The 12408-nt window shown below is 39.1% G+C and overlaps 1 protein-coding gene across 1 annotated transcript in view; it reads right to left on the reverse strand.

Annotated features, from left to right (window-relative positions):
* The window catches only part of ube2f (ubiquitin-conjugating enzyme E2F (putative)), a 29321-nt gene that overhangs the window by 11334 nt on the left and 5579 nt on the right, over nucleotides 1-12408 (reverse strand). The window contains exons 4-9 of the mRNA XM_061088355.1: nucleotides 11923-11988; nucleotides 7061-7128; nucleotides 4826-4896; nucleotides 4487-4544; nucleotides 1253-1285; nucleotides 122-184 (exon numbers count right to left, since the gene is read on the reverse strand). Of these exons, the coding sequence (XP_060944338.1) occupies nucleotides 122-184; nucleotides 1253-1285; nucleotides 4487-4544; nucleotides 4826-4896; nucleotides 7061-7128; nucleotides 11923-11988 (359 nt within the window). The remainder of the gene's footprint in view (nucleotides 1-121; nucleotides 185-1252; nucleotides 1286-4486; nucleotides 4545-4825; nucleotides 4897-7060; nucleotides 7129-11922; nucleotides 11989-12408) is intronic.

A 12408-nucleotide genomic window follows, 5' to 3' on the forward strand; every position in this document is an offset into this window, starting at 1 on the left:
AGAGTTTGGGGAGAATTTACCAGTGACTAGTCTGAATGTAAATGGCTAGGGTCACTGTTTGTGCTGAATCTACTCTGTGTGTGTTGATGAAACAGAACTAAAGACGAGATTCAAGTCTCACCTTGTCCTTCAGATGATGTTCCGCCGCATCGATGTTCAACGGGTCATCAAAGTTCAACAGGTCCTGCAGCAGAGACCAGGATGGAGAGGATGTGAAGAAAAACATGTACAGAGAGAAACTGTAAAAACAGCAAACCACGAATCACAGTGTGGAGTTAAAATCATGAAACACCAGCGATTGATCGAGGCCAGCATTCAGTGCAGTCTCAAAACTTTTACTGCAGAACTTTTCAAGGTTCAATAGCTCCATCAATTGTGCTAATTCCCCCCAATAACTAATCAAATTTGCTCATTTCAGCAATATGTACTTGCTGCAATGTCACCATGGATTTTGAACTGCAACAAATAAAACAGCATAATTAAGCTGTTGCCTTAGAGATGTTGCGCACAACAAGTAAGGCGAGAGGCAGAGTGTTAACAGAGATAACAGGGAACATGGCCTGAGAGGTTGTTTCCTGATTAAGGGAATAGGAGGTAAGAATTGGGGCATTACCGTGCATCAATGCAGATTACCATCACCATAATCATCACGGAAACAGTGCTGACCTCAGGGTGAGTATGGATACTTGCAATGTAGTTGATGAGAAATTTATAGAAGCTTACATTCAGGAAAATAAGTGTATTTTGGACTTCTGATCTGATTGCTTTGAGCTACTTAATTTCTACTTGCCTTGACTTCAAAAAACAAAATGTTTAAAAAGCCTGAAAATGTAACATACACTTGGTGTCATTGTGAGTGACCTACAGACAGTGAGCAACTTCAAAACAAAAACTTCAGTCGTGTCGATCATCAGGTCAGAAATGAAGGCTCTTATCTCTGCAATATGGAATGGGCTGATCTAACATTTATTTGCCAATTTATAAGCTTGATTAATCATTTTATATACAACAAAGTCAATACAATTATTTCTTAAAGCTCAAGGCGTCTCATCAACCGTCTGAAGCCAGAAGCTTTTCGACATTTATTTTAAGATAATAACTTAATTTGCTTTCCATTAAATTATCAATTAAGTGACTTACCATTGCAAACATTAAGTTTTATAATTTCCTAAAACCTAAAACCAGAGTTCAATTTAATAAATACGTTTTGAACGGCATAGTCGTGTTAATGAGGCAAAAAAGTTAAACTTACAGTAAACAAGGAGTTCAATCCCCAGACAACGTCCTAGAAAAAGCAAATGAAAAAAGTATTAATGGTCAAATGTTAGCAATCAATATAAATCTCAAAACACAATCTAATATAAACTTGATAATACACTGTTGTCACAAGGGAGCTCAGTAGAGCTCAATGAAACACTAAAACTGTTAATACACTCGAGCTGACAACACTGTACCATGATGTTCATTTATATGTACACAACCTTAAAGTTAGAGATGTGAATCACTGCTAATAGAATAGTTGCCGAACCAGTAAGGGCAACTATAATCATCACTGTCAGCCCACTTTAAAACTATATATCCACTTAATAATCGGACAAACTTTCCATTGTCTCAGATTGTATGTGCGGTAACTAGATGACTCTGCCATAACCTTAATAAGAATTGTGGAATTTTCTACATTCCCCACAGCAGTAAAACAAAAAGATCTGATTTCCAAATGTATCTGAGCATCAGATCCATAAATCTGCTCCCAGCAGGGGCCATGGGACTCTTTAATGAACCACTGTAGCACGCACAAGGAGACTCCACAGTGGGTCTGGCAACAGCAACAGGCTGCAGAGCCCAGCACATCGGAAGAACAAAGGAAGCCTCAGAATCACCTTTTATCACTGTAGCTATACCACTTTCATTATCCTGCTCTTTTTTTAATTACAGGAATAGTCTGGAGAAATTCAATTAAGAGCGGCAGTGAGTGAGTATAATGGAGCGCTGAGAGACGTCACAAAAGACTGACTGAAAAGAGCAGCTTTATTCCACTGCGTTCTGCTATCGAAAACTTTCAGCTGGTAGGCAATTTTTAAATAGTTTCAGGGCTTATGTTCAATTATTCATCATCACACATACAAACAAAGTGTTTAGGCCGCTTCTTTTGCAAACTTGCGCCGCAGATTTAATTGTTGATGGATACAACTGCCATTTCGTGTGATTGCCTTATTTAAAGACAGACTCTTGACTGATTGAACACCTCAGTTTGAGCAGTTTAACTAATTTTTCCTAGGATGTTCCCCCACGATAATTTCAAGTGCCACATCAAAGGGTGTGAATAATTTTGTAAATCACATCTTTGGACGTATCCCTCCCCTCAGCTCAACTGCGGCCTGTCAAAACCACCATAAAAATTTTACCATACTCGGCTTGCAGTCGCACTGTTAACCATGAGAGTTCACGCTGTGCATGTTCAGTGGATAATCACAATAATCAACCTTTATTGAAAGGCCAGTTCAACCTCAGTCCTCAGCACATTGGACAGTTTGACAACTGTTTCTTTTCAACAATAGATCGGTTAGGGTTAATCTGGTGAACGTTGATTACCTTTGAAAACCATCAGGGACAAAACCCACTTAAAGGGAACTGATCTCCCAGGATTTTTTATACTATTAATTGGTATTGTAGGTCATCCTTATCTTAACAGATTTACACAAAATTCTAAATGTTTGCATCTTGTCATTATGGATGAACTCGCTTACACTGTCGCTATAAAACCAAAATGTAAAAGCAGCAACACAACAGGAGTCCCTTCAGGAATTGTCTTCTTTTTTCTTTTACTGCATTTAGTGCCATAAACTATCCAAATTGAAAAAAAACTGTGCATTGTGATGAAATTACCCTGTGAGGCATTATTGTAATGGCATTTTGTGTGTGTGTGTGTGTGTGTGTGTGTGTGTGTGTGTGTGTGTGTGCGTGCGTGCGGGTTAAAGTAGAGAAGAGTGGCGACCAGCAAAGAGAGACAGCATCACCCACTCAAAACTAAAACAATCCTTTGTGACTCAGAGCTTTTGTAGTTACTTTTTCTTACACATTTCTGTGCACCTGCAATGACACTCAACGACACGTGCACCCGTTCCCACTCCCAGCCACTCTCACTCTCACACTTATTAACAGTGAAGTAAACAAGTGTCAGACGACAAATCAAATATGTGAGAGGGATAGAGACGGGTGGTCACAGAAAAAGCAGAATAGTAAAAAATAACATGTCTCTGAGCAACAACGAAAGGTCACTGCAGGTTTAAATCTGACACAGGAATTTCAGATTATTAGTTGCAATTTCTGTCTGAGTATATTTATGTAGGAAGAGAAAGAATGTTGTGCCTGAGCTGAGAGTCAGAGACAGAGGAGTAATGTCGCCAGAATCTTGCGATGCAAATTACATCCAGAGCTATTAGGGAACAAATCTGCGTTATCAGATATATTATATTTAATTCATGTACGTGTTTCATGTACGTGTGCTGTGAAACGTGCAAATAACATGAAAGATACAATGCTGGAGAGTGTGTTTCCTGAGCGTGACTATGTGCTCACTGGTTTTTATTGCTATAATGAACACAAACACACGCCAAGATAAGCACTCACAATGTATGCAAAGCTGCTTTCCTTGCAGCGCCTTCTTATGGAGCCAAGGCCAAGGGAAGAGAAGCTTTCACAACAACATGAACACACAACTGAGGCTGAAAACACATTCATGTGCATTTCAGAATAAGGACTTGGGATTCATTTTGAAAATGTGGTTAAATTAATATTGCATGAGTGTATTTTCATTTCATGCATCCCTATTTCAGCCACAGAATTGGAGTGGCTCCGATGACAAATAACTGATAAAGCAGTACGTGATAAAACGATACTTATTATTTGACACGTTGTACATTTCAGTAGCAGGAAATGTCAGGCATACAGTACAGTAATCCCTGACAGTCATCTGGAGAAGGTGAATGAAATATAAGGCTGTGTGGGAATAACTTTCAATCTACATAACCTCTGTTTTACATGGCATCAATATACCTGTCACAACACTGCTTTGGCATTTCAAACCTTGTGTGACCAGACTTTAATCCAGTAATCCTCAATTTTGATCATTACAGCAGCGTTAATGCTGCATTAAATCAGAGGTTATAATGAGATCAAACTTTGCAACCTGTTCACCCTCATCACGAAGAGAAGAGAGAAAACAATATTTTTCCAACATTTACAGAATAATGAATACAAAGTTATTTTGTTTTAATGATGGCAAACAAACCTTATTTGTTTTTGCTAGTAACATGTGTCATTGTGAACCTACGCATTAAACTAAAATACAGTTTGTCACATGGACAATTTCAGCTAAAATCATCACCTCACCCAAAATGCCCACAATCCAATAATCACCAAGGAGTTTTAGAAAATAACGTGTCTTTTAATAAAGGCACATTATCTTAAATAAATGTTATATTACCTTTAATGTTCTAGTGGGGGCCCAGCCTGTTCCATCAATAGAGTGTTCCCGCAATAAGCTGCAGAAAAACAAAGGTCACAGTTAGTGCGGCTCGTCATTACACCGTGTTTCTGCCTCAGGGTCATGAGTTCCGAAATCCATGTTGGTAAAACCAGGCACAAACTTATACCATCTTTAAGAATGGCTAAAATGTTATTGTACCACACACGCACACACATCTTTCTTTTACTTTTCCCATTAATTTCTTAGAAGGAAGAACAGTGTCTTACAAAATAATAATAAACAATTGTGATGAAGAGAAGAAGAAGCTACATGGACAAGAGTGTGAAGAAGAATTACCTCAAACAGATCTCTCCGTTCTCTGTGATGTTAGGATGCCATATTCTGGTCAGACATCGCACTTTAGGAGGCTGGACATTAATACAGAGAGAAAAGCAATTAACAAATGTGTATTACTAAAAATGAACAAATAAAAATAACCTGTATTTACAGCTGCTTTGCAAGCTGAATATTCAGCCTCAGCCCGGAGTCAGAGGCCAGCATTAAAGTTTCATCATTGAGTGATTCATTCATATGCAGTGATATACTATCAATTAAACATTTTAAACAAAGCAGTGAATTAGAGACAGAGATTTTTGCTAACGAGAGATTTAATTGTTTTATTTGTGGGAACGCTCTGGTTGTGAGGTTGTAAAGTGTAGATTTTTGGACAAATGTCAATTTAATCAGTTTAAGGTTTAAAAGTACAACATCACAAATCGTTCAATCAGTAAAAGGGTCTGAATACTTTGTGATGCCTCTCTTTAAATAAGTTATGCATCTAGTGCAATACTTTTATAATCATTAAGTCATTACTATGTGGTTGGTAAGCTACATCAATACAGAACCTATTATGTTCCAATTTTATTTAAATATTTCAAAATAGCAAAAAGCAAAGATAAGATCCCTCATGGAAAGTCCTTACTGACTCCCCTCATCAAAAATTAATGAAGTCTGTCAAGTAAAGTCTAGTTTGCAATGTTTGAACTGCTACGCTCATAATTTGTAACATTAACATCTGTTAACATCAGCCTCTCAGACCACCATAGAAAAACATATATATATTTTTTTTATGACTCAGCTGAAATGGCATTTGTAGGGCCTTGTGTGTTTAGTGACTCTCTGCATTTTGCAACAGGGTGGTTCAAAGGACAGCAGAGCAGAGCTGTTATGTTCCATGCTAACAAAAGTCACATTGACTCTTGTTACATGGGGGCTGTATCAGAGATGGATGGGAAAAGGAAAAGTTCACCACATTAAAAAAGCAAGAAGGAAGGGTCACATTTCCATAATCCTATTTTCCGTGTTTGTCAAATGTTACAATTTCCAAAACCTTTAAATTGCATCACACCTCGGTACATGTCAAAACCGCTCGCTGCCACAAACTCCAGTAATGTGGACTATCACTACTATCTCTACTACAATTCTTAATAAGGTATGACAACACATTCTCATCTTAGTTAAAGCCATTGAATTTGGTGGTTAGAAATAGGCTTTAAGATTATATTTCTTAAAATTCCTTTTGAAAAACTTAATATAGCGATGACACCAAACACACGTTTACTTTTTTCTGAATTGTAAATGCTTGAATCAGCCGACATTCTATTAATCCCGGTGACTCACAGTGTCTTGAGAAGGGCTTCTGTCCGGGAACAATAAGCCAGAGTGGAGAGGTGAAGCCGTGTGTGCAAGAACCATCTCTCATTACAGACAGATGGTACAGCGAGCCACGTCTTAAAATAATATCTTGGTATTTTTAGCCTTGATAAAATGGCTTTAGAAAAGGATTTTCTCAATCGCAACATCGCGAACGACAATTTTCAGTGATGACGACAAGTGAAACTCATCCTTTTTTATCCCCAGGCTTTAGTCTCACACTGGTTTTGATCATTTATGCCTCCAGGGAAGAGGGTGAACCCAGTTTGGCTGCATGAAGTCTGGAATTCTAATAAGCTTTTTGAAATTAGTGACTGGTTGTTAAAGGTAAGTCAGTAAACAGAAAGGAAACTTAACTTTAGCTCACATTAGGGTTTAATTAATTTTAAAGAGACATGTCTGTTAGCCTGATGATGAAGCAAATTACACTGTTCCCGTTGACATTCTGAGATGTACAGTCAATCAGATCGACTGTTAAGTGGAACTGATCGGCTTCGACCTCATTTAGTTCATCCACAAAGATAAGTAGAGATGGTGGTGAGACGGTTTCATAACGGCAGCGTTTAAGAGGCATTTACGGCTTCCGAGCCACAGCAGATCAATGAGCAGCCTTTAAGTGCTTCAATTGTCCGTGTTCCAACTGACACAATTTTCCCTGGTGCCTAAAGTTAAGTCAGTTAATGCACAGAAAGAAACATCTTTTGAAGACCGGACATTGTTCAGTGTAGTGAACAAGAAGGCTCAGTAACCTGGAACAGAGAACTCAGGTAGGGTGGAGCACCACTACTTTGTTTAGAGACTCCTTCAAACCAAACAACAGGACAGAAGAAAACAGACAACAATCAAACATTCATACAGAAAACACAGGGGACCACTTACCACCATGTTGTAGGCTTCGGGAACGTTGATTTCAAACTGAAACCGTCCACTTTGGTAGTAACCTTCGTCTGGAGGGAAACGGAGAAGGAAGGAAAGAAAGAGTTTTTAACAATGTTTACACAACCATGTGTTTAATGACAAATGTCAAATATTACCAGATTTAGCAAATTTTCACTCTATTCCCCCACACATCTAGAAATGCACAAATCACAAGGTCTTTCAATGGGGACGGCACAAGGAATATAGAGGCTATAGCCATAAAGGCCATCTTCATAATTGTATATCTTTTTTGCAATACATGTATGCTTTATCCTTTTTTTGTGTTACAGAGCACTTTGTGTAGAGAACGCCAGCAGTGGTCTCGCTGAAATGAAGCTGCGGCTCGCATCTGAACTCAATGTAACAGAACTCAGCAGAGATCGACCAGCTCAGCCGAGATCGATCAATCTGTAACAGGAGAATAAATGAGAGGATCAACTGCATGAATCAAAACCTTAATCTCTGACGTTGTCTAAAGGGAGCTGGAGCATGAGGTGTGACCTTTCAGTGTCACCACGTTCAGTAGACCGAACATAGACCCACTGAATTCTAGCTTCTCATCTCATTATGCCGATAACAGCGCACAAACACACACAAATTGTTTCACTTTCCTTCTCATCCCCTCGGAGAACGAAAGCGCCAAAGTTTGAGTTAAGGCCTTTGTGATGGGGCGATCTAAATCCCACCTGATTCCACTCAGTGGAACAAAGACAGGTACGATTTAATTAGACCGCACAAACAGTCTCTCCTGTATAATAAATGAGAAAAGAAAGAGGGAGCGGAGCAGAGTGTGAAAAAGGGAGATTAACAAATGTCAAGTAGCAAAAAAAAAAAGGGAAGAGAGAAATATAAACAGCTCCAGCCTCAAGACCAGAGGACAATGATTACAGAAAGGATGAGACGACAAAAAAAGGGGCAAAACAACAAATTATAGGAGAGAGAGAAAAGCCGGAGACAAGATCATCTGCTGACTAACCGCTGCAGTCAGAGGTCATAAATAATTCATGCTGTCTTCACTGCACTGCAACAATCACTCTTTACTGTCACAAGACACTGGACCCTCACACACAACTGAACTTTTAAGGAAATAAATTCTGCCCTTAATTTATTAGAGAGTCAATTTCAAATGACAGAGAGAAACAAGTTGTTTAGAAGTAACCGAGAAAGTTATTCCAAAATGTAAGACTGACGATAATATGAACCAACTTGAAGCTGAACACTTCTTTGCAGAGTTGAACTCCTGATGAGCGTGTAGCCTCTGCAGCCTCGTCTTGGCCGTCTACCAACAAAATAACACGCTGTGGTTGTTTATCCCACAACACCTCTCACTATTGCTGTTGGCGTAATCCTTTGTTTACTATGTTCATCTGTGTAACAATTCTAGAGGAAGCGCGGACATTAGCATACTAACTGAATAACCAGTGCTACCTATTAATTACAGAGACTTTGACGGCCTCTTTCCCAAGCAGACGATCTCTCTCCAACACACACACATTGAAAGCAGACCGGTCTATCACAGTTGGATTGGCCTAGTTGTAAGAATTGGGACTGGCCATCCCTTCACCAACTTTGGTGTGAATCACTTAGGTACTTTTCATGTAATCCTGCAGACGAATAAATAAACAAAGCACGGGACAGACATGAGTTAAGAGATAAGCTCCCAGGCGGAAGCAATAAAGAAAAGAGGAGACATAATGGAAAGAAGCACTTCTCTAAGCCTGGATGTCGAACACTGGTTTAAGTATAAGGAAAATTGGACAACCTGCATCCTGAGGCAAGTTCACTTTGAATTTCATTTTCCTGCCTCACCTCATTTACAATCTGTGCAAATGGAAGATTCTGTGTGGATAGGGTCTACTTTATAAATGGCTGTTTGTAAAGAAAATGTGTCAGCACAGTAATAGGAAAGTACTATTTACTACTTTTTTCTTAACTTGAATATTTTATTTCTGCAGTAGATGTGAAGGAATGTAGTTACCCGATAAAAGTTTTAGTGAATTGAAAAAGTCTGTTCACAGAATTCTCCTGAATGTGCATTATATACAAGGTTTAATGAAATTATATTCTCTGGATCGGATGCTACATTCTCACAATACACTTTATAAGGTTTGACTCTAGATTAGCATTGTCTTTGTTTTAAGAACAGATGCACTGGTCACAAATAATGACGATCGATGAACAGACATCACTTTGACTGGAGAGGAAACTGAGCAAGCAGGGTGGAAAGAGAGTAAACACAAGAGAACAGAAATTGGAAAAGAGCAAAGAGTGATTCAAAGGTAATGAAAAGGGGAGATGGATGGATGTATGTGTGTGTGTGGGGGGGGGGGGGGGGTAGTTGAGGTATGGCATACACAGCTTTTGAATAATTGAGCAAGTCTTCCTTTGAGAACTCAATCTCCTTATCAACCGGTCTGAAAGAACATGACACCAAACCTTTGCTCTAATTGCAGATCTTTGCTTTTTCTCAGCAGATTTTCCAGACAAAGGAGCTTGTGAGCTGTCCCAGAATCCGGGCAACGCCGAGACGGATGAATCATGGGCGCTGGCGCTCGCATACGAGGCCCAGCGGCCAGATGCTGTCAAATTATTAAGGTGTCTCATCATCATCATTTAGAAAATGTGCGCCAAAAGTTGCTTACTGCATTTTAGCTCTCATAACAAATTGAACTCAACAAATGTATAGAAACTTAAATCATGGACTATCTGAACATAACTAAAGCTCACGTAACTTTGAGAAATATTATCATTTTTTGTTGTTTTACTTACTTATGACAATACTAGTTAAAGGTTGTCCTACTTTGCTTGCTGTAATTGTTTCTGTTTTATAAGAAGATTAACAGGGTTATTACTTTATTAAGTGGTTTAGATAATGTGGCTAAAAAGCTGAAAAACACTTTGTTTATTTTGGCCTGTCGGACTTCAATGTGGCAATGTTGTTATGTTTCCAGATGTTGATTGTATACACACACGCACACATTTTTATATAGAGAGAGAAAGAGAGAAAGAGAGAGTATAAACCAGAAAATTACACATACATTCATAGAAGATTATTTGAGATTAGCTGAAATGTCCGCATAATTTTCCTCAACACATTCCTGGCGTCATATCTGGTCTGGTCTTATCGAAATCGTTCCTGAAAATATTCTCTACATGTTTTGACTGCACCCAATTACCAGTATCTAGCTCTGCTCCTTCTTGTCCTCAGCTCTCTCTCTTTCTCACACACACACACACACACACACACAGAAAAAAGAGCTAAAGATAAATTGTCACATATTTTTATAAACAAGGGAATTGAGAAGGTGACATCGGGCTTCAGGTCGACGAGAAAGTGTGTGTGTGACAGATAAAGAGCAGCGAGCAGCGAGCACGAGGTAAGAGAGCCTCCAGAGACCTGGGTAATTCCACACCATTGTGTTTGGTTTGTCCAATATTTGACAGGTAGCCCACTTAGCTTGGAACACTGCTGAGCGAGCAGATTGGATTTTGGGAATAATGACAGTGCGGTGGAAATGTGGAAATACAGAGAAGGCTTGGGTAGAATACTTTTACGGGACAAACACAGGCTTAGGAACAAATTGCTACCATTTGCAGTCCACCACTCCATCACATACACATAATACTCTAGTCCAACCACAATGTGCTCGCACTCAAAGACCACATATTGTCTGGAAGGTTGTGCAAAATGAGAAAGCAGTGGCTTTGGTTGCATGTGGTATTAGCGAGCTGCAGCTCTTTAAAGACAATCCTTTTGCAGGTTCTGATTCAGAGAAGTGTGAGACATTTAGTTGGGATCTTCATTTAGATTTCTTCACACTGGTACATTTCAACATGACCTGACATTTGCAATATAAATGAAGCGAAAGCATATTTTTCTTCTGGCTTAACAAACTCGTTCAGAGTTTTTGTCTTCTGGTTTCCATCCTTAAAGACTCACAAATTCAACTTTTAGGACTTTGAGATATGACTTTATCTGTCTCATTATTGCCTGTCTCATTATTATTTTGAGGAATCGCTTATTGTTATGTTCACATTAGGCCACTTCTCTACAGATCTAAAACAAAACCTAACATCTGGCTTTCGTCTGCACAGCGGAAAGGCAACAATCAGCATTAAGTCCAAACGACTGTGCAGTTGACAGGCTTCTTTTGGCTCGAGCTTCGTTAGGCAGAGAAACAAAAAGATGACTCCCGCTTGAACGCGCTAATTTCTTCTTCTTCTTCTTCTTTATCTTGGCAGTGTATACACTGACTGCTGCATTCTTTCTTTGTGATTCTGGCAGTTGGTGAGTAAATAGCCATGAAAGTTTGAGTAATTACTGTTTTTTTACTTCTTAGGGAAACAACACGCTATAGGGATTTTCTTCTCTGTATCGTTCAAGATGCAACAGTGACAAGTCAGCGAGGGGAGAGAGGCCCTCAGTTCAGGGAACGTTCATGACATCGGTGATGACTCACCAGGGGATAAAATAGAAAGGCCAACTCTTCTACTGAATGTGAAAGGAGTGATTCGCCATTTTAAGCTCGATTACCCGCTTTTAAAAAACCCACCTATGGCCACTAGCTTTAGTGTAAAAGATGAATTATACCCTTACCAATCTATTAATTAGATTTTCATTTACTTAGATGATTTTAACTCTGGAGCAACATCAGCCCAGAAATGCTGCTGCACAAGTAGCAATGCAGGGATATAGACGTAAAAATGGCATCAACTAGTTTCTCTGCATCTCAAGTAACAAAGGAGAAAATTTTAAGTCGTCACATATTTAAATAAACAAAATGTAAAACAGTCAAAGATGGGTTTTCCTCTCTTTTTCTTACCAGGAGACACTGCCAGCTGAAAATGATGCAGCTGGTCTTCATCAGGGAAACTAGCTTTGCATGTACCTGAACCAGAACAAATGGAAAAAGGAGGGTCAGTTATTAGAGCAAAAGGTTAAATCACATATAATAGGATCTGCCATTAATTATAATTACATGTTTTTATGTCCAATAATGGTATCATAAAATCAATCTTGTATATTTCCATTCCATCCCTCCTCAGTAACACTATGTTCATACAGACTGTGTGTATGACACAGGCCTGTAGGACTCCATGTGGCACCACATTCCCCCCTGGTGTCCGAGGACCTTCACTGCACTCCAGACGTCACTGTCTATCTAAGTTCATGTGCAGGTATAAAATCTGTTAATGTTTAGTTGTAGGTGTGTAGGAGGGAATGCTTGGGGGGGAATTCTCCATCTGCTTCTTCTTTTGTGAGTCCAGTGGTTTTATTGGTGGAGGGGGAAAAGAGATTTTGTATTTCT

This window comes from Limanda limanda, chromosome 16 (genome assembly GCF_963576545.1).
Source record: "Limanda limanda chromosome 16, fLimLim1.1, whole genome shotgun sequence".
Lineage (NCBI taxonomy): Eukaryota > Metazoa > Chordata > Actinopteri > Pleuronectiformes > Pleuronectidae > Limanda > Limanda limanda.